This window comes from Haliaeetus leucocephalus, unplaced genomic scaffold, assembly GCF_000737465.1.
Source record: "Haliaeetus leucocephalus isolate CR32 unplaced genomic scaffold, Haliaeetus_leucocephalus-4.0 Scaffold784, whole genome shotgun sequence".
Lineage (NCBI taxonomy): Eukaryota > Metazoa > Chordata > Aves > Accipitriformes > Accipitridae > Haliaeetus > Haliaeetus leucocephalus.
In genome coordinates this window covers 2,226,928-2,250,471 of record NW_010973220.1, presented here as the reverse complement: position 1 = coordinate 2,250,471, position 23,544 = coordinate 2,226,928, and the positions used below count along the sequence as shown (strand labels likewise).

The 23,544-nt window shown below is 33.5% G+C and overlaps 1 protein-coding gene across 1 annotated transcript in view; it reads right to left on the bottom strand.

Moving 5' to 3' along the window:
• Positions 1 to 23,156: 23,156 nt before the first annotated feature.
• SLITRK5 (SLIT and NTRK-like family, member 5) overlaps positions 23,157 to 23,544 on the bottom strand; it is a 2,610-nt gene continuing 2,222 nt past the window's right edge. The window contains exon 2 of the mRNA XM_010581506.1: positions 23,157 to 23,526. Coding sequence (XP_010579808.1) covers positions 23,157 to 23,526 — 370 coding nt within the window. The remainder of the gene's footprint in view (positions 23,527 to 23,544) is intronic.

The following is a 23,544-nucleotide window of genomic DNA, read 5'->3' as shown; positions in this document are numbered from 1 at the left end:
AACCCCAAACCTCTCTACCTTTATCTTGAGCTCCGTCAGATGTTAATCCATTTCTTTATCTTCCTATGGGAAAATAAAACCATGATCACAAGAATATTACACTAAGTTAATTTAAAAACAATAAAGACTTAAAAATAGTTGGAGAAGGAAAATAAAGAACCTGTTTGTCATCATGGTGATTTAAGATTTGGGAGAGTAAACTCCATCAGGATGTTAGGAAATGAAGATCAGTTAAGCATATTATAACATTAAACATTAAGATCTGTAGTGTGTGCTTGAAACACATAATAATGACAGTACTTCACGAAAGAAGAAAGATTTTTTTGCATTTAAGTTGTCACTTAATGAAATTTAGGAAATTAAGAAAAAAATGAAATTCACATGATAGATTATGTTAATAGCTATGTGGCCTTAGAGCTGTTTCTTGGCATTAGACTTGATGTGAGGGAGCATTTCTTTACAAAGAGGGTGCTCAAACATTGGAACAGGCTTCCTAGAGAGGTGGTCAATGCCCCAAGCCTGACAGAGTTTAAGAGGCATTTGGACAAGGCCCGTAACAATATGCTTTAACATTTGGTCAGCCCTGAATTGGTCAGGCAGTTGGACTAGATGATCACTGTAGGTTCCTTCCAACTGAAATAGTCTAGTCTAGTCTAGTCTGTTCTGAATCTGGGAAAAAAGTCCTTAAACCCACAAGACTTCCATTCAGAACACCTAAATTATCTATTTTTAAATCATTTCAGTGTAAAACAGCATCTTTCTGGAGATGTATCTCACCAGTAAACATACTTGTTCCTGGGTAGGGACATTGTGCTACTTTATCAGGAAAATGTTTAAAGGTGAACTGAATTGAGGGGGGTTTTTTTAGACTATTGAAACACTTAATTGTATTAGAAAATAACAGGAAGTTTAGGGAACAATGTGAAAAACATGGGGTTTAGAAGTTACTATTACAACAACAGAAGTTACTAGAAGTAACTATTAGAAATCTATTAGAATAATAGAAGTTATTCTAATAATAGAAGTTACTATTTATTTGGTTCATCATTACACTATGACATGATGAACCAAGAGATACAGTCTAATTCTTCTCTCCTAGAGAACTGTGGCTTTGTGCCACTGTAATACTTCACAGTAGCTATTCCTGATTTATACAGTTATCAATAAATGATGAATCAAGTCATGACACAAAGTCATGCATGAAATATTTGGAAAAAGATCATTTGAAAAAGAAACTAAACACTTCTGAAAACACACCCCTATTCTTACAAAAAAGACCATGCTCCATACAAAACTAAATACATATAGTAAATATGAATGTTTGGTCAGAAAAGAAAGATCTTATCCATTCAAAACCTTTTTTCTGCTTTAGCAGCCTTATGGTAGCAGGGCTATTGTTTCTGGTGAATGGTATCACACACACCCCAGATAGAAGTAGCATGATAGTTATGGATGTATTCTCTTGTTTATGGTCATGATGCTAAGCACTGCAGGAAGAAACCCTGTAACACCTGTGTCATTCTCCTCCTTGACCTGATTTAAAAATCTGTGAAAGATCCCAAGTGCTGTCAGCTGATATACAGTGTTAAGAAACTTTTCCTTTTTTTTAAGTATTCAATTATTTTTCTTTGGAAATAATACTTAGGTGCAGATGTGATATCTTTCACAATGCCTTAGCTTCTAATTTCCATGGGAAGTATCCGTCAAGCATTTTCTAGTCTTATATCAAGGAAGGGCATCAAAGTCATAATGGAAGCTGATGACATTTGATATCAACCTGCGTTTAACATAAGTGAAACTTCAAATATTTTAATAAAATGTACTTTTCTAGTATTTGTACCTCTTCTGTGAGAAAGCCCTTTTCTTGAAAATTGTGCTTTCAAAATAAGCCTTTTTGCAATAGCCATACTTCTCAAGGAAAAAGTTGCTTTCTTGACATAAGTATTTCTTGCATAAAAAGGCCTGTTTCCTGGTAACTACACTTGTAGGAAAAGAGAAGGCTAAAAAATTCAGTGAAACAGTAGTACCAGCAGACAGCCTGACAGAAATTACATTCAGCTCCCCCTTTTAGTTACATAATTCTGTATTTAAAAAATTTCACGCATTACTGAGGCAAACATTACCTGATTCACCCTGCATCTCTTCTGTGCATTCATCCTCAGAAAGATAGATTGGAGAACGACTGAGATTAATTCCCTGGAAGATTACAGAATCTAGCAAGTCTCTACTTTCTAGCTTCCAGATTCTAGCTTCCAGATGATACAAACAATGAGCCTTACAATTTAGGATTTTATGCTAATTGCTTGAAGTTAGTGTGTGTGACTAACTATGTGTGAGTAATAAAAAAAACAAAAAGCAAAAAAAAAAATAAAGAAGGAAAAAACCCAACATTTAACTAGTTTTTGGATGGAAATAATGTCTAAGAATTAAATGGATGGGAAGATTCTGAGATAACTGGAGGAAACAGAATTTGGCCTAAATTGCAATGCTGTAGTACCAGGAAATATTATATACAAATTCTCCAGTTGAGTCTAAAATACTGAACCCTACAGTCTTCAGTAGACAAGTTTCCATTGCACTGAAAAGGACTACATAAGAACTGATCGCAAAATTGTAAGAATTAGAGGTCAATAAGATGTAACTTAATTCATCTCTCTCAGTCACTGCAAAATAATTCTGTATTCTTCTCTAGAATAATCTTTCCAATGTATCACCTAGTTTGTTTAGAAAATAATGAAGTTTCTCTGTTCACCACACTTCTGCTGTTAAGCACAAAATTACTAGCATATATGCAATATTCACATCAGATTTTTAGATCAAAATCCCTCACTCAATGGGCCACACACAGACTAATGCAAATGCACCCTACCTACAACTACAGATTATTTTAGTATTTCAGAATGGTTTTAATAGGAATACTTTTCTTAATGATAAGGTCCTGTTTCCTCTTTTCATTACAAATTTTCCAGTAAAAATCAATACTATAACCTAAGAGCTATTTCTACTCCCATAGTAAGTTTAACTTTTCAAGACTTCCTGACATATTGTCTTGCTACTTCTACTTCTCTGAATCTGTTATATTTACCTTTTTTTTAAATTGTAAATCAAGTCTACGAGGCCAGCCAGTCATTTTTGTTATTCAGTTTATCAATACTTTTAGGATAATGAAATTCTTAAATTACTATTCATGTGTGCTTTGAACATTAGAGAATTAAGTGCTCTCGAAAGTAAATTGATGCCACTGATTAAAGGGGTGTTTTTAGATAAAACCATCAATAGTAATGCAAATGGCTCAGCAGGTTACACAGGGGAACATGCTAAATGTCAGCATCCTGAAATTTGATCTACGAACTTATCATAAAATAGTTAATGCCATACCAAAGTTAAAATGTTTCACTATGTTCCCTTATTGCCCTCAGAAGTGTCTCAAGCAAGACCATAAATATTTCAAGACATCATTTTGGATGAGGTAGCTTAAATGTCTGTCAGGTGATGGCATTGTGATAGCAGCACCAAGGCACATTGGCATAGACAGTATATCAACAGAATTATCAAAAGAAAAAACAAAAGTTCATTTAAAAGTTTTCTTATCATTATACACATTTTAAAATAGTTCCATATATTTCGGATATCCATACTTATGCCACCTTTCATGAAAAATATAATTCTAATATAGTTTAAAATATTCAGAATATTTTTTCCTCTAATAATTTCAGAGTTTTAGCAATCTTTCTACATGGCAGTGTCCAGAGTTGTAGAAATAATAAAAAAAAAAAGTTGGTTTGTGGGATTTCTTGGGTTTTGGTGTGGGGTTTTTTTTGTGGTTTTGATTTTTTTTTCTTTTTAAGCAGTACTAGTTTGTATGAAACAGCAGAAATAGCACACTATTTATTTTTTGTTTGTGGGAATATGGTTATATGTTTGTGAATGCATGTGTGTGCATGTGTGGGAGAAAGATGGGAGAAGTTATATCACCAAGGGGCTTTTTCTTCTCCAAACTCCATAGTGACTGACAATTAGTTATTTCAACAGATGCAAGGGAGCACCAGCCTTCACAAGTTTAATACATCTCACACACCAGGGAAGGCATTTTACTGTCTATATGGCAGTGTTGATGATTCCTTAAGATACTATTTTGTTGAGAACAGAACACTTTTAATGTACAGAATGCAGGACAAGAATAGGTCTGTTTCCCAGTTTTTAATATACTCAATTCTTAGACAGTAAAAATAATCCCCAATATACTCACTACTACATGAAAGACAGATTGTGACTTCCACAAGTGTTTCCTTGACTTAAAATTGAAAACTTGAAAAGGAAAATAGTCTCCCATTTATTGACTGAAGCTACTTTGTTACTGAATAAAAAACACCTTAAACTTTCTGTGTGTATTATTTGGAGTGATTCAAAGTTGTTACACTTCTAAAGTCTCCAAGAATGTTGTCCTTATTAATATTCAGCTTCTATGTGTTGTTCTGTGATTTGAACAAAAGCACTAACAATTAAAAAAGGAACCTAACCATTCTTCTCCTGAAAGAAATTTAAGAGCTCTTCATGCCTTTAGTTTAAGGTTAAAGATTCAGGTTTCATTAAGAAAATAATTTTATTTGCAGAATCGATCTACTGAGCACAGTTTATTCTACTTAATATGACCTTATGTACTGAACTAATCCAGTTTTAAAATAAGAAGGAAGTGAACTCATGCATTAAGGTTAGACCATCTCCACAATGACTAGTGAATAACATCATAAAGGCGTCAAATAAAGTCAGTTTGGATTTATGACTCTGAGCAGCTCACACTGATCAGAACAAATAATTTACCTTGAAATTAATATAAAGTGTACATCTAACTTACAATGAAATATTATAACAAATGATAATTTGTAATCACAGAAATACATACGGCTTACGGTATGTAACCATAAATGTTTTAGAATATACTGAGAATTCACGCACCACTTTTTCTTCAGACCAGTGTCATTTCTAGCCATATATTGCCTACAGTACCACTACTTAGAACAGCTTGGGAAAGCCTGACTCAACATAGGTCTGATAATTTTAATGAGATATGGGATTTTCTTTTCAATTTGCAATGGTTGACTTTTAAAGCGACTTTGAGTAAGAATGTTTTAGGACAGCTAGACAAAAAGCAAACTGCTATATACAGCTAAGAGAGAAAGTACATCTTTGCTGGTGCACTTTTAGGACCAAAACAATAAAGCATTCATACGTTTGTCCAATGCAGCAGGCCTGACTAACATAGAAAAAAAGAAAATTCAACAAGTACATATGATACCATGACAATCAACTGTAAAGTATAGAGGTGAGAATAAAATTACTTCTTCATTAGAACTAATTAAGTAGTAAAGTCTATAAAAAAATAGCAGTTTTATAAAGCAAATAAAATGATAACTAAAAAATAAAACATTTCCAATTTAGTGATAATTAAAAGTTTGGAGGGGTAATACAGTTAGAAATAATTTGTAATGTATATACAATTCTTGTTACAGATGGAAAGCTTTATAATTATCAAAAGTGTCACAGCAAGATGTAATATGCAGTGAAGACTTGATGTTCTATTAAAGTCAGAAGATATGTAGAAAAGTATTTTTCAGCATACTGTTAACATTTTCTAATAATCATCAGAATTGTAATACCAGATTTTCCAAATGTTCTGAACTTTTTCTGTTAGTTGGGTCAATTTTCCTACATAACCTGCTGTATGGGTAATATCAAAAGATGGATACAAAAATCTGGGTGTAATTTTGCATATACAGCTTTTGTTTGTTGATGTAAACTTTGACATCTGCATTTGTGCATAATCAGTATATGTAAAATTTGGCACATATGTCATGCAACCAAATATATGAGCATAAAATTTTCAACACTTTTATTTTCTCTGAATTATTATCCATATACCTGATATACTTTCCTTCTATCTTCCTCCAGGCTTCAGGCTAAATTTGGTTCTGCTTGGCAGATACAAACAAATGTGTGAAAGCAGTAGAAACACTGTGTAATAATGACAAGAGAATAAAGCTATTGAAACAGTTATCTAGAAGATTTTTCTAGAGTATAAAAGATGCTTAATTAGCAACTATCAGGATATTGCTTTGCGGGAGATCATATATTATGTCTTTAAATCTGGGTAATCACAGAATTATTTTGACAGTCAGTATTACAATATCTTAATAGAATGCATTTAAATTAAAAAAAAAAAAAGCTCTACATAAAGGACAGTCCTGACTCTAATATAATGAGAAGCTCAAAGACCCCTTAACATTCATTTTTCAGTATGATATAGCTCTGCACCTTCAAATTTGGGATAGAAACAATATTTGAAAAATTTGAATACAACTAAGAATACTTGTATTCCCTCTACATAATGTCTAGATTAATGCAGATACTGTTTTCTAAAAAAAATTGCAGAAATGAAAACATTATGATGAAGAAGTATCTCTGGTGTTTAAATATTGGCAACTGCTTCAATGAGGTAAATCCATGAGAAAATATTAGTCCTGATGGTATTATTATCATAAGGCTGTCAGTTTCAGATTTTTGGGTTTTGTTTGTCATTCTCAATTATATGTAGCTGCACTGAAAAAGAGCCCATCAGAACCTGAACTCCATTATGGTATGAATTTTTATGTCTGCTTTATGTGACCTTTGTGTCAGTTGCTTTTGAACAATGTTGTATGCTAAATAAGTGACAATAGCCCAAATTAGGTTTCCCAGAACTAGAATATAAATCTAATTTAAAGGTATTCTTCATTATTATGAAGTTCTTCACCTCAAGAAGCAGACAAATGCACTCTGGACACAACCTTTGCACATCCTTTCACTTAGTCTGATCTAAACCAGGAGTAACTGCCAGACAGAAATGTCAACGGAGTTCATCAGTACAAGACGTGGAAAAATCAAGGCCATAATTTGTATACTAATTGTCACAGGAAATCATTATACAAATCATTTGTAGATTATACAACCTGGACGTTACAGCTATCAAGGTTTTTTAGCATGAAAATTTTAGGCCACTTTTTTGTTACAATCCTGTAAAAAACCACAGTGTGGAAATCTATATATGTATTTTTTGTATATGTGTGTATATATATACAGAAATTAAAGCATACTCCCAGCTAATCACACATATAGTTTGATTTAAGCAAAGCAAGCCTACTAAAGTTAAGGGAGTTATGTGTACATAACTATGGACTCACATTTGGTCTAATAAAGATAGTCCATGTTATTGCTACTTCAGTTTTCCTCTTTGTCATCTCCATCCCCTACTCCATCTTTGAAAATCAGAGACCACTGTGTCTAAACTTAATAAACATGTAATTAACAATTGTACTAAGTTGAGGATATCTCTAACGTCACTTCCATAAACATAGGCATACAATTATAAATGCATCCCCTACAAACAGTATCCATTTTCAGCCATTTCAGTAGGTTTTCAGCTCATCTGCTTGTCATTTCCCTTTAGTCCTACCCTCAGTGTTTTTTTAAGCATGAGAGTTTTTCTTTGACGCTGTGATGCCTAGTCCTGGGTAGGGACTGAAGGGCAAAAGAGAGGGCAACGAAAGGCAGAACCCTCATGATTCAGTGCATGCCACGATGAAAGCTACCTGACATAGCAGACCTCCTTTGAGAGGGAGGAGGACAGACAGCAGAGGGAAGAAGATAGAAGGAAATGCCATCTCAGGCTTCTAAAGCCTTGAAAGAAAAGAACACCCTGCTGCTGGCTTTAATAGTTCATAACAACAGCTGTCTTCCCCTTGTGAATGTTTCCTATGATGTAGCATTTCCTCGTATGACATTCTTCAGTTCCATCTACCTCTCGTATTGCTTCATGCCTCAATGCACCACAGGAGCATCATATTGCAAAAAACTCTTCTCTTGTGAAGTGCCTAAGCACCACAGGAATAGTGCTTCTCTGACAGAGTGAAAAAAGTCTTCATTATGTATTCCAGCTTTTTTTTTTTTCTTCCCCAGAAATATACCAGTAACAATGAAAATTATCTGACACCATTTAATAAGCTAACATTGTAACAGAATTCAGTTAAATTGTCAGATACATTACGGTGGCACTTTGCTGCATAATTTAGGTCTAACGTGTTTTAAAGTACATGAGACTTTTATATACATATATGAGCATACATAGATATCATATACACCTATGATGCTGTATAAATGAAAAGTATACATAGAAATATATGTGTCTATAGTTATAAAGTTATGTATATAATATATGATGTTCTCTATTGTTTCTAATGCTTAATGTTTAATACTGCAAATATAAATATCAATCTAAAGATGCTTTTTGGATTATTCTGTTAAGTATCTCACTGCATTTCTGAGGTATTAATATTATTTGATATTTGCTTTCTTTACTGCTCATTGAAGGATAATGTACAAAGCATCAGACAAAAATACATGAACCAATTTTATGAGGTCAAAAGCTCCAGTGAATACTCAGTAGATTTTTTCCAATTGATCAAACAATCAAAAATTGAAGGCTCAGTCCTGCAAATACTTAGACATATGAACAATTTTACTCCCATAAGTAGCTCTTGGTGATATTATTAAATTTCTGAAAGTAAAATTACTCATATTGTTCAGGGCATGCAAGTCTAAATATCAGCAATATATTAACTATTAAAAGTGTTATTTTTGCTATAGAACTGCACTTTAAATTTACATTCTCTTTGACAATAACACATTTAAAACCATTCTGTGAAATAACATTGCTTGACCTCATTTATTTTTTTTAGTATGGCTTTTTCAAGATCTATTAAAACAAATCTTAAAGGATTATTTAATTATTAATTAATTAAAGTATTTTGAAACCTAACCAATATAATGCACTAGTAAAAATCTGTTGCTATATCTGCAATTATGAGATGACTGTGTATGAAAACATGCATTTAATACTCTTAATTACTATGGTATATTAATTAAACTTAAGAGTATAAAGTGATACATTCTGTAAGATAGCTGAATGCAACTGTTTCTAGCAGTTTAGATCAACCACTTGTTTACTGACAGGTTTTGTTGGGGCAAGATTGGTGATACACATCCAGATATTAAGCAATATTCACTTTTGACAAAGATTTTAGTTCAATATAAAACTAGATAAGTTGAATGTATGTTTTTGTTTTTATTTTAGGCAAACTCATGTTTTGTTTGTCAGGAAGATTTTTATTTAACAAATTCTAAAATACATCTGAAAAATAGTACTTTCTCAGGAAAAGGGTGTGGGGTTTTTTTTATATTGAGCATGACCAAAAAAAAAAAAAAGTGCTATTTTCACCTCACTTTCTAACACAAAGTTCATTTTTCCTATAATTGTTACAGATATGCCAATAACAACATGTTTAATGGAAATTAATGAAAAGGAAAAAAAAGTATTGTAGTACCCAGTAAAGTCTTACAAAATATTTATTAGTGAAGAAATACAATACAAAAGATTTTAAAGGTCGGATCCTACAATGCTTTGCTGAGCAAGATGGAAATTGGCAAAGAATGCAGAATTTGACAATAACTAATTTATTTCTAACACAAGATGGATATATGATCTTAATATTGCATTAGTCATTTAGGCCCAGATCCTTAAAGGCATAAGACTTCATTTTTTTTTTTTTTTGAGTAACTGTCATTTAGCCCTTTATTTATTGTATAATTGTCTATGAATTAAATAATCTGAAGTCTAAAGAAGAGATTGAAAACTTCTCTGCTAAGCAAAAGTGCACTGGTTTCTTTGGGTGTTTTGCCTGATTAAGGACTGCAAGAACAGGCCCTAGGGAAGATCTAATAGGAAACCTATTAAGTGACCATGAGATCACATACTAATCCTATCCTAAGGATAAAATCTATTCCTGTTTTTCACTGAAGTGCTAAATTCCTCCTGGCCTGTCATCAGCACAGGCATAGTTACTTCTTCCTTGCTTTTTTGTGTGTGTGTAAAAGAGACAGTGCAATATCAACCTTAATATGTCTTTTATTATATTATAACCTATAAAATGTGGTTTTGACATAATAATGACTTAATTAAAAATATTAAGAATATAATACTTTTATTGAAAACACGTATGAAAGAAAATGAAAAGAATTGGCTGTTAACTTCAGTGGCTGTTTTACATATCTGTCTGTAGCTTTCTGAAACAGTTATGTCAAATTATTTTTACTTATGCCAAAGTCTTATTGGGGAAGATGTGAATTTTCTAGCCAGAAATGTAGGTAAGAAAACATGGCATTTGTTCATCCAGCATAGACTTAGTAATTCATATATTTCCAGGTTCTTATTGTTATAAAAGGCTGTAAAATACTGTGTTTCTAGTAGAGGGAGACATTTAGATCTACTGATGAATCAAGTTCTAACAGAGTGCCTTCCTCTAACACATTCAAAACTACTTGAAAGCCTCATCTATATAACAGATGCATACAATATGCTGAGATTTCTCTGAAAAACTCTTTTATGAACTACCTTCTAAACCTTCTGTTCTGGGATGGTGAAAGAAATTCAATTACACCATAAATATTTTATCCAGGTACAGCATGAAAAAGAGAACATTCTTTAAAAATTGGGATTATATTTGTTTTTCATTTTTTAATAAGGTAAATATAGTATTTCAATGAACTATACAAAGTATCTTTATCTTGTACAAGTCAAAAATGCAAAGCTGCATCTTCTGTGATTTTGCCAAAGGATTTAATAAATATTTATTCAATAGGACTAGAAGGATTCAATAAGACTGGTGTTGAATTTAACTAGCCCTGTAATCTTGAACTTCTTTTTGAATATACAGCATGTGTACACCATCTGATTCAAAGACTTCAGTTGCTACATATTCTACTAGCTAAGTTGTTGTGATGGTTAGTTACTCTTGGAGCTGCTTATTTTTCAGTTCCATCTTAAAGCATCTAACTAGAGTCAAACAAAACAGTCCAACAGCTAAGGAACTTTTTATGGTGTCTTGAAACTTTTCCTCTTTCATTTGTTAAATTGTAATAATTTTTAAAATGTTAAATAATTTAATTATTTCCTCATTCACCAATATGAACGGTTAGAAAAAAAATGCTGAATGAAAAACAATTCAGGCCTTCTCATAGCATTACAAATATCTGCATTAGTTCCCACTTTTTTTTTTATCAGTGCATGCCACTTAATGTTTTTATAGCTGACAAATTTTATATGAAATGGCCATATATTAAAAATAAACAAAAATATCAGAATACATGGCATAAGGCTTGCTTTCCACTGGCATCTCGGGTATACAAACATCAAATCCTGTCCTTGAAATATCATAGCAATCAGCGTAATATGTAAAATGAAAGACTATGGAAATACATGCCAAATACTGATTGTAATATCAAGCTTTCCTCAGGTAGGAAATAAAAAATAATCAGCAAAAGGGTACAATAAATATAGAAGATTTCTTGTATTTCCATGTTATATTTTTCTGAAATTATTTTATATTATTGCACAAAAAATGCAAATCTGAGCTCCAAAATATGTGCACACAACATATGAATAATGAAAGTGATATCAGTCATTAGAACTACTGGAACTAATGTTCCAGTCTTTGGAAGAAAAATACAAAAATGTGTTTGGATGAAGTCTTAAAGAGAAATCTTAACCAAAAGCTGGGCTATTAACACCAATATTTGGACCACGTATCCCTTTAAAATTATATTTTCTTTTTAAAAATTGCAATCTGTGTATGATAATATTCACTTCCTGTCTTAAACCACTGGGGAGTATTGCTGTGTAAGTTGAACAGTTACACATTTCAGTGGCAGAAGTGATGTTTGAATGCAGCTTTTATTAGCTTCTTAAGTGCCCAGTGCTGTTCCCATTGGCAGTGCTCCCATTGACTTCAATCAGGGCAGGAACAAGCCCTAATTTTGTAAGGCACTTTAGGATCCTTTGGGAAGAAAGGTGTTAGAAGAATACAAGCCATAATTGTCAATTAGTTGTCAACAAAGCACTCTCACAAATATCTCCCATGATCACAGAACAACATATCTTAATTTCAAATTTCAGTTTGCTGTAGCAATTTTAATGCTGCTGCTGAATGATTATTTGTCCAGGCTCTGAGACATAATTTCCAACTTTGACATGAAGAATTTTGATTCCTGTGTAATGGGAAAAAAAAAAAAAATTAAGCTGACCAAAAGGATTTTTCTAAGGTTATATAAAATAAGATAGACCAAAATACCTGCCTCTCTCCGACTGTGCTGCCCTGCTAAAACTCCCTTTATTTGCAAGAACCTCATATTAAGGGTTAAAATGTTGCAAATACCTAAAAAGGTTGCTTACAAGTTTAAGACTGTGAAATATTCTAAGTATTCAATACTCTACATTCTGTACATTTTAACTTTTGCATCTCTACATTTGGACAACAGAAATTAAATTATTGTGTGCACTTTTGGTAACAACAATCCTTGCTTTCAGAGTCTCTGCCCTGCAAATGATGACTTTCTTCTCAGTATTAAGAAATAGTTTTGCCTACATTTATCTTTTAGATATTTAAAATGCAGAGATAAATATAAATTGACCATATTCCCAAAACCATGAATTCACTAAAAAGGGCTCCTCTTTCATCATTGCGGTCATTTAGCTAGTTGTAACATGGAGAGGTGCAAGGCCTCTTAGCCACTGTTCACTCACCTCCTAAAAACCCAGCGAGTCCCAAAAATAAACATGACCTGACTTTTCAAAGTTCAATGACACCACCAACAACAATAATTACAACAATTCTTATTGAAGCCTTTGGATGACAGCTATTTAACATCTTTATATTTCACTCAAATCCTGTAACCCCTGTTGAAATAAAAAAAATCTAACATTTTAGAAGACAAGACAAAATGAAGAAATTCAGCACCTATAACTATTTATCTTCTATATATGGCTTTACAGTTCAAATCTCTGAATAAATGAAAATATTCATTAACCCTCCCAGTACCTTTCTGCCATTAGGCTTAAACATTATTATGAGTAACCTTTTCAAGCCAGTAACATTCAATTAAAAACAAAATACAGGAAAACAAAAAGTAAGCATTTCAGAAATTGAACTAGTATTAGATTTCAAGGTCCTCACGCCTTTCTAAGCGTATCAAAATGTTCTCTGATACACACACCTAATTGCATATTGTCTACATGAGTCAAACCGGAAAGTTCCCTTTTTAGAGGAAGAAAAGATTTTGGTAACAGTAATCATTATCCTAATATGCTCAGAAACACTTCTCCATCGAGGAAACCAGAACTCAGACTAAGGACTGATTTAAGCCTGCATGTGTCAGACATGTATTTGAATTCCTTTTCTCCAAACATAAAAGTATGTTACACAAAAAATTCTGCCTGAACCTGACAAGACTACTCACATCAATCAAATTATTCACATGTGGAAGTAGTCAGAGAATAAAAATCTACCTTTGAACTTTTGTCTTCATTGCTGTGTTAAATTATCTTTCCATTAGGGTTGTGAAGTAATATCGAGCTTTAATGTTTTAAATGAAGATTTGTGAGGCCTCACAGCAACACAGAGAGCAGGAGGTAAGGGTAACTAAGTATACGACAAACACAAAAGAAAAATAGTTTCACTATGTGAGTTGAAATTACATAGTATTGATCAGGCCAAAGTTAGGAATTTTTGATATTTCACCATAGATGATTACATAGAGCAGTAAATAATTCTCAAACATTCAAATAGCAAATGAGGTAAAATTAATACATATTTTAAGATGTTGTAAAATAAATCTGTTTCATTTTGACAATAGTTCCTAAGATAAATACTATGAAGACAAAATGATCAGAGGATGCTTTTTTCCTCCATAATTAAACCTCTGATCCTAACCAAATCTAACAAAAACTTCTTAGTAATCCAAGAATTTGTAAGAAATATTTAATTACAGGTAACATTCAGTATATAAAATATACTGAAAATTATAGAACACACTCATTGTATAAAATTACGTATGGATGAAAAAATATTAATCATTATAAATACATTCAATGCTATTTCTAAAAATTGGTGAATTTAGAATCATTATTTTAACTACTTTTCATATTTATAGAAACAACTTTTCTCAAAAGAGTAGCAACTTCTTATTCTTTAGGAAAAAATTGTTAAGGAAGAGTTGTTGTACAAGTTAGTACAATATGTATTAGTAGACTTCTACCATTTAAAACTTAGTAAGCAATATATTGCACAATAAACCTAATAGTTTATACTGTTCAACGTGATACTATGGTACATTGCTACTTACTTGTTGGTAGCTATTACCTGCCATGCCAAAAAGGTAAAAAGAAACATTTCAGACCCAATCAGAAATTGTCGATATGGAGTTCATTTTACCATTTAAATTACTCTGCTGAAAAGCTTCATTATATAAGCATTGCCTACTTATAAGACAATTCCTCTTTTTGAGACAAGGTGCGTTTAAAAAAATCACCTACAACAAAAAAAAAGCTTCATTCTGCACTGTCTGGTGCCCCAGACATACATACATATAAATATATGTTTATGCATGTATGTATTCATGTTACAGATTTACACTAATGATGCTATAGATTTTTTTTTTAAGAATTTCCCACCTAAAACATAATTTTCTTTGACATTGATGACAATTTTGCTTAAGGTCTTACTCCAGCTATCAGAGATACAAAAGCAAACACTTATGCCTCTTCACTGCCTCACAGTGTAAGAATGGAGAGAGAATGTAGACCATTTGATTCTGCTTAGAAAATCAATAGCTATCTAAAAGAGTACAATATTTTTCTTTAACAGAAAATATACACTCTTAAGAACAATAGCTTAGATCCCTCTGCCCACAGTTGTGCTCCATACTTAAAATAAAATAAAAAGCAGGCTTCAAAACAAAGGCAAGCAGTTTGATTCAGTAATGCGTAGGAAAAAAGAATAAGACAAGCAAACAGAAAATTAAAATAGAAAAATGTGTAACTGTTAACTCCATTTTAAAGAGTTAGAATGTTTTTAAACATTAATGTTATAAACTTTATGAACCCATCAATATATAATATTTTAAAAACATTTCCACAACCAGTATTGACTACATTGCATGCTATCTTTGGATGGAAATAAACTGAAAATATCCACCCTTAAAAGACCAAGCATAATTAAATTACTGAAGAAAGAAAACAATCTTTAGAAACACCAAACTTATAACTGATAGGGATGTTATAACTGACTGAGATTTGAAACAACTTTCCAGCAAGTATTTTCCCTGTGCACGGTAAACCAATAAACAGTCTCTAACAGGAAGAGACAAAAACATAAGACAAACTGTAAAGACATTCCATACTTTCAAAAAATAAAATCAATGGGAGAATTTTCATTCACTTCAAAAACATCAAATATACTGATTAGCCAATTTTTCCTTTGATGCACTTTTCATCATCACTAAAGGAAGATATATATGCTTGAGAAGAAATGATTCAGCAGAATATTAATTCTTTGAAAATATATGGTTCAAGTTCTTTGATCTTAATGTAGGCATTTCTTATAAATTTGAAAAAAAGAAAAATGTACATATTCTTGAATTTTGAGCTTAATGTGAAACATACTGTAACCTATATATTTGGGTTTGCTATAAATTATCAGATAAAGCCTAACTGAATGTGCAGTACTGTATGTAACTACACATAAACTCATGTAACCACATCTTTATATCACTTATAAATAGTTCTATGAATGACTTTAAAAAAACCAACTGTATGAAAACTATTTAAAATTTGATGACTAGTAAATTTTAGATAAATATGACATATTTGATTCAACTTAATAAACTGACAACCTGAAAATGCATTTAAAATGTTTCATTTTATAAATTTTAAAATATAATTTACAAAGATAAAACTATCATAGCTGAAGAGTATCAATACTGTGAACAACCCTGCTCTAATTTTAGCAGAAAGCAACTGCCATTGGGACTATCAGCTTTATTATAGTTGTGACTAAAAAACTGAATAGTTGACCTAAGTTCAGCATTTCAAAAGAGAACAATCTTTGTCATGTAATAATTACTGTATAATTAAATACATTTATGAATTTATTATTTTAAACCTAAATTCAGATATAGTGAGAGCTTTGTAAGAACTGGTTTCATTTCCGTAAACACATTTGGTATGTTTTATTTATCCATTTGACTGGACAAACTAATTGCTATTGTAATGAAGTTACAGCAAAGTTAAATTCAGGCCACTCCTGTTAGGTGATACTACTTCAAAAGTAATAGGTAGAGTTTTAAGTTGCAGGAATATTAATGTCCCTCAATCTATATTCAGCCTGTTGCAAACTGGATTTGGGCCTGAACGTCTGTTCCTAGCAACCCCAAAACAACTTTTATATTAGTATATTAGATGGGTTGAAGTCTTGTAGGACTAGAGTGACTTTTTGGTGACTCTGTGGATATAGCATTTATATGCTCCATATGCTATATGAAGCACTTTTGCTTCATTCCCGGCCTAAAAGCTTTCAAAACACAAATGGAAATATTCTTACATCACAATAAAGACAATGTTAATTAAAGAAATATAGATAAATATAAGTGTATGCATACATATATACACCTATATGCATACTTTTACATACATATGTATACATACACTTCCATATATATACACACACACATATATTTCTTTTTTAAAATACAGATGGTAAAAAAATAGATGGTTAAAATAATAAAGTACTTGGTAATTAAATTTGTTTTCAGAAATTAGAAAACCGTACTAGATTGTCACCTTTCAAGTTTCATTTTAAGAATCTAAGTTAGTACTTCTATTTAAAAGTATTTTTTAATAAAGTTGATATGATGTCTCTGACAACAACAATCACACACTTTGTCCCCTTTCCCAAATAGGAATATAAACTTTTTGCCACAGTATTGGTACAAAATTACCAGAAGGTGTTGATAAACTAATGTTCAAAAAATCAGATATACTGCTGAAATCATGAGAAGCAAATGTTTTATTACATGAAATATTGAACTAGACAATTATTATTTCAACTTTTTATCTTACCCCACTCTAGACATGTTTTTGGAAGGTTGCCCAGAACCATGTCATGATATACAATAGCAATCATGTCTCCAAAAAGAAAAAAAAATAATTTATGTTTGACATGGTCTATAGTTTTCTGCAAAATTTAAAAATACTGTAATTGCAAGGCTGCAAAATTGCAGTAGAATTGGTTGCATCTTCCATGGTAAAAACACCACAAAGGGAACAATTTTTATCAATAGTTATTTCATCTAATTCAAGGTTTCAGGACCATGCCCACAGATTTAAATAAAGGTATGTTATCAGTTCATATGGTCAATCATTCTCAAGAACCATAACTGTATATGTGGATGTAAACTGAACTTTCCATACAATCAGGACAATATGGTTCCAAGATAAATTTTAGAGTGCTATACTACATTAATGTTCAGTTAATTTGTCCGCAGATTGGAAATAGAAGTAATTTATTTTGGAGGTACATAGCAGAACTACAAATGTTTATCATTACTGTATTCAAATTTTTCACTTTACAAAAGAGAAATGCTAAGAGAATGGCTTATTTCAATGACAAAAAGCCAAACTCATAAGAGCAAGGTAAATGTTTTGTAACTTCCTTAAGTCAATGGAATCCAGTTTTGTACTTACACAACTAGAAGCAAAATGTGGCCCATTAGCTGTAACTTAAATAGTTAATTTGGTAGCCATTTAATTACAAAGTTCATTACACTTTATTTCTTTGTATATTCAATTAACTAAATGCCTCTGGTTACTAGGACCTAAATGTGCCTCTTTGTGTTTCCTAATCCTGTTCTGTTCAGTGTTTTAAGAATAAACAATTATTCTAAAGCATAACTGTGCTTAGTATTTCTGGGGCATTATCATACTGCGAGGTACTCTGAAATGTAGCTGAATAATGAACAGAAAAAAGCAATATAAATTGTAAAGACTCGTGATATCTATATTAGGATAGTATTTATACACAGATGGATCAACACAAATCTGTAAGACAGTATTGCTGGACTGCAAGATCTATGTGCTCCCATTTCATCAGAGCACATCCCAAAGAAAGGTTAGGAAGTGATGTAAGTGACCGAGCAGTACTGCTGCCCCACTCAGAGTGCTGCTATCCTGCCCGCTCCTTTCACAGAACCGCCGCACTCATCTACTCCATCTTCTTATCACTCCTTAGCTTGAGGTTCTACATTTTCCAGAGTAAATGGATGCTGCAGAAAGGAGGTACAAGTTCCCTACTTGTACTATCAAATAATCAATAGAAATGTGAAGACCATTTGAAGGGTGACAGCTATGGAATTGTCTGCCATTCACTCTCTATTCTCTCCCCATTTTTCTTGTTTAATGCCAGTAGTGCCAATAGCGTTCAGTTCTGCATAAGGCAACCAAAGATTTTGGCCCCCTTCTCTAAAGGCTGGAGACACTGCGTTTCAGTATGCCGGTCTTTAACCTAATGAAGGGCTATTCATGTTCCCTGGAGACACTGAGCAATATAAAGAACCTGCCCTCTAAAAATGAAGGAGCTCTTGTTTACCCTGTCCTTCAGGACGTAGTGCCTTAATGGACTCTGCCCCCTGAGAGGGAACCATATGCATTAAGCAGACTCTTAAGTTTCTGTAAGAAACACACAACACGCTGGTCAGACATTTTAGCTCCAGCTAAACAAAAGTCTAAACAACCTACAGAACCAGGATGTTACCTTCACATTTTACCAACAACCATGATTAGCTATTCCTGCCTTTCCAGAGGTATTTGCTAAATTGTGTTTTCCATGGGTCAAAGGCTCATTTTTTAATGATATTTTACCATAAATTTTGTAATATTACTTTAAGAGTTAAATTATTATATGATATCAGAAAAGGTACCACCACATCTAGTATGTTTTCCTAATAGGAATACTCCTAACAATTAGCTATAAGCTTGATAAAACGTGGAAACTTAGGAAAACATTCAGAAATTAAATACTGCAGTATACGGAATCAACTGAACGTGTTTTTACAACCTTAAGTGACCATTAAAATAATGGCAGGTAAATCTAAAAAAAAAGTGTGAGAATTTGAGCTCTAGAAGTATAAAAGTGGAAGCTGCATTTATGTCAGACTTTCAACTGGTGATGGGACTGACATAGCATCTGGTGTTTCAAGTAGTGTGTAAGAATGTCTAGAAATTACAGGGTATATCTTCTGGGATTAACCAGTTGAAATTCAGCTCATTTTATCAAAGATGGGAGTAAACTATGTAATATAGAAAAGATGAGAGGCGAGGAGAGGAGAGAAGAGAAGAGAAGAGAAGAGAGGAAAAGAAAGAAAAAGAAAAAAGAAAAGAAAAGAAAAGAAAAGAAAAGAAAAGAAAAGAAAAGAAAAGAAAAGAAAAGAAAAGAAAAGAAAAGAAAAGAAAAAAGGAGAGCAAGAGAGAGAAAAAGATATCTCGCCCCTAAACTCAGCATTAGTATTTAGGACATTAAATTGGCACGATATGAAAAAAACAAAAGAAAGTACAGTGAATATTTCTTTTACTTCATAAGAATAAATGTTCTATATTATCACAATCCATGTTTTGATTCTAGTAGTTACACTGAGAATTAGGATCCTCTTCCACCTTTTTTCCTCTTTTATCACAGAATTTCATGCACTTTTGAAATAAAATAATAAAAAGCTAAAATAATATTCAGAATTCTCAAAATAGGGATTATTTTTTTGTCTTACACTTTTACCCCTTTGGTCAGCACTAACTCAGCAGATCATCATGCAGAAGGTTTCACTGATCTTGCTAACAAAACAAAGGTCATATTCTTATACAAGTGCTTTTTCTTTAAACAAATTATCCTGTTTTCAAATCAGAGGCATATGTCCCTTTTCCAAGTCATATTTCCATCTACTTTGGGCTTACTATAATTTTCCACAGATGATTTATCATTGTAGCCACTGAGTAGGAAATCCTACTTCCATTAAAGTCGTCATTCACAAATAGCCCTTTCAGGTGTGTTTCAGGATAATTATGGACTAAATAATATTATTTTGCACTCTGTATCCTTTTTTAAGGATTTATGTTCAAGAATGCACTTTCTGAAGGTAATTGATACCATTTAATTTTTTTTCTCCAATAATGGAATTGATAATATATTTTTCTACTGTAGATGAGACGTTGAAGAGATTTAAATTAATTGTTCTGATTTTAGTGTAGACTGTTAGAAAAATTCTTCATTACCAGTTATTAAGTGTGTGTAGAAAACATGGAAGCAGCAATACTACTGGCCTCAGAAATGGCAGCATCAGAATGTAAGCATAAACAGACTGCTGAGGCATTTCTATCAGCTCTTTCTTACAAATCCAAGCAATTCCTGCTCATTTACTCATTTGTGGATGCTGCCTCTTTGTGGCAGAATGCCATGTAAAATGTACCTTTCACATTAAGGACCTAATCCTACATTTGTATTGACACCTATGCAAACTCCTGTTTATCAGTTTAGAATCACACAGAAAAAAACATATCTACACAGGAACAGACACATAGTTTGCAGGACCTTCTCATTCAATCTTTAGTGAGCTAGCCCTTCTCTTAGTGAACGACAAAGCCAGTGAGGCTGAAAATTTTCTTACCCTATACCCACTTAACAACAGCGTGCCTCTGCTGAGTTTAAATGGAAGGAGAACCAGGCCACTGGTTTCAGCAATAGTTATCAAGGCAGTAATTCAAAATTAGGGCTCCAAAACTGCACCTCAGGCAGCAACACACATATCACTCGCTAGTGTCAATGGGAAGTCTGCAGGAGATCAACAGCAGTGCACAGAATAGCCACATGTTGTCTCTTGTGACAAAAGAACACTCCTCATATCTGCATTTCAAACTGAAATAACATTCCACTTACTAAACTGTCCAAGCTAAATACAGTCATACTTTTTGGTTTTTTTGATTTTGCTTTCGCTCAGTGTGGGTGGCAGAGAGGGAAGAACACATGCCAACAAAACATTCATCTTGAATTCTAACAGACCAGTTATATAGCTTTGTTTTTGTAGAAAGTGACAGATTGTAGTTGGATAGGAAAAGCAGAACAGAACAGAGCCCTTCTGCAATAAAAGATGTACTGGTGGCAACTCTGCAAACAATACTAAACATGATAACCTACTGAAGAAAGACAAAACCACACATGAAATCACTTACCCTGTTCCATATATTCAAGAACACTTCAGTAAGGAAACAAAATGTAAATATGAAACTATCCTAGTCAATATGTTGGTGAAACGCATGTCCCTGTGTTGCCCTCTGACCCATGTTATGTATGCTGGGAAGTACCGTATGTTGTGTTTTGAAAATAGAGAACACGTTATGTTTTGCCTAAAAATGTTAGATCTTTCTGATGAGCCATAATTGCTAGTAAAGAGAATCCAACGTACAAACAGATGATTTTGGCAAGAAATTTGAAACTCCAGATACTCATTACTTCATGATCTTACATTTGAAATATTTATCAAGTGTTTATTCAGAAACTATTAAAAAATCACATGTGCTGGGATACATATGAGACCTCAGTTGTCCCATCTTACAGTGATGCTGTGTTTATGAATATCCTTGCCATTGCCTGCTGCCCAAAGGGGTAAAGACATTGTATATAGATGTGTACAGTCCATCATTTGGTCTTTCAGGATGCCAGTAAACATGTGGATCTGTACAAGTGCAATTGTACTTGACTAAACAATCAGAAACTGGCTACAACAGTTGTAAAATCATTATATTTTGGTTAACTAATAAAAAAGAAACAAACAAAAAAAAGAAAACTGACAAATCAAAAATGAAACACTTCTTTTTTCCTGCTAAAATGAATGCCTTCTACATGTCCCTCACTAGTTTGGCCAACCAGGTGCCTGAGCAGGAGGTTGCTAAAAGGTACATTTTCAAATAGAGAAACATGATTTTTTTCTATTGTGATTCGATTTCATGTCTTAGATTGTCTGTTAAGATTTGGTCATAATTGGCATTATCTGTAATGATTTAAAAGGTCCTTCTGATACTACATCAGCTTTGGAAAAAAAGCTCTCAATGTAGTGCAACACTTTAAAGCAATCTGCAGACTTTGGACCCCATCCTGAAAACAGAAGAAACACTTAAACATCCCAGTAGTTTTACCTGTAAGAATAGTTCTGCATCCTCTATCCTAATCTTTTGGGCATTTGACTAACTTTGCTCAATGAGTGAGTCTACGGGACTACGCACATTGGTAAAGTTGAGGTGCTTAAGTGCCTGCAGGATCAAGGCCTAAGCTGGGACTTCTTTCACAAGTAGGGATACTCAAGTGAGTAAGAATTTGCAGGATTAGGCCCTAAAATAGTGAAGGAATGAGAAATGCTAATGTGCATATAAAAATAGGTGCTACAATAAAATATTTTTTTATATTTCATCAATAAGTTATTTTCACTAACCAGTTATGGATCATATATCTCTGCACTCTTTAATGATTTGTCCACATCTACAGTGATCCTTTTAAAGATCATAATATATTTTTTAATTCAAAAGTCCAGAAAGCATACAAACACATCCTTAAAAAAAGGAAACCTTGTATTAAAGTCGGGGTGTGCTAATCTCTCCATAAAAGCCATTTAGACTCACCCATGGCTAAAAGGGAAACATGTGCGCTGTACTCGTCAACCAGAAAGAAAGCAAAATTAAACAATGCCTGTACACACGCAAAAAAAAAAAAAAGTGACCGTGACTTTTGTACTTGTAACCTGAATATGGCCTGACAAGACCCTCCTGCCACCTCCCCCAAGCACACGTGGACACACGCACAATGCCAGTGCTGTGCACGATTTATACAATAGGTGGTTTCCTACTTCCAAACACAGTAAAAGGAGGAAAAAAAAAAAAAAAGAAAGAAAAAACAAGAAGATACCCCCCCCCCCGAAAATAAAATAAAATAAACAGCACACCCTTTCAGAATCATTCCCCGAAGCTGAAAAATCCCGTGCCAAGGCACTTCACCCTACAATAAAATGAATTAAGGGGGGAAAAGGCGGGGGGCGAGGTGGGGGGGAGGTCAGCATTTACGTTTCTTTGTTTTGCGTGTGGTTGTTAAATACAAATACTCTAGAGAAGGAGCTGCTGTGGCTGGCGGGGGGGGGGCTCTTTCTCAGAACTGGCTGAACGTGGTCTGTTTTTCCAGCACTTCGAGGTAGTCCGGCTCTGCGTTTAGTTTTGCTTTTAGCTCCAGGTACTCGTTCCTGCTGGGCTCTACATAGACAGTACTGGGGGGGCTGTAGAGCACCGTCTCCCGGAGCCTGCCGTCCCCCGGCCCCGGGTGCAAGTACTGGTGGGCACGCCGAAGGTCGTAGCTGGGGGAGTAGGTGTAGGCGGCGGGGAGCTTGGGGTAGTCGGGGAGGGGGGAGCCGGGCGCGCCCAGCGCGGAGGAGGAGGAGGAGTGTTTGTCGGGCTCCAAAATGCCCCTGTAAAAGCGGTCGGCGTCTTGCCCCGGGGAGAGCAGCTCCTCCCGCGGCTCCCCCGCCTCTCCGTGCATTCGA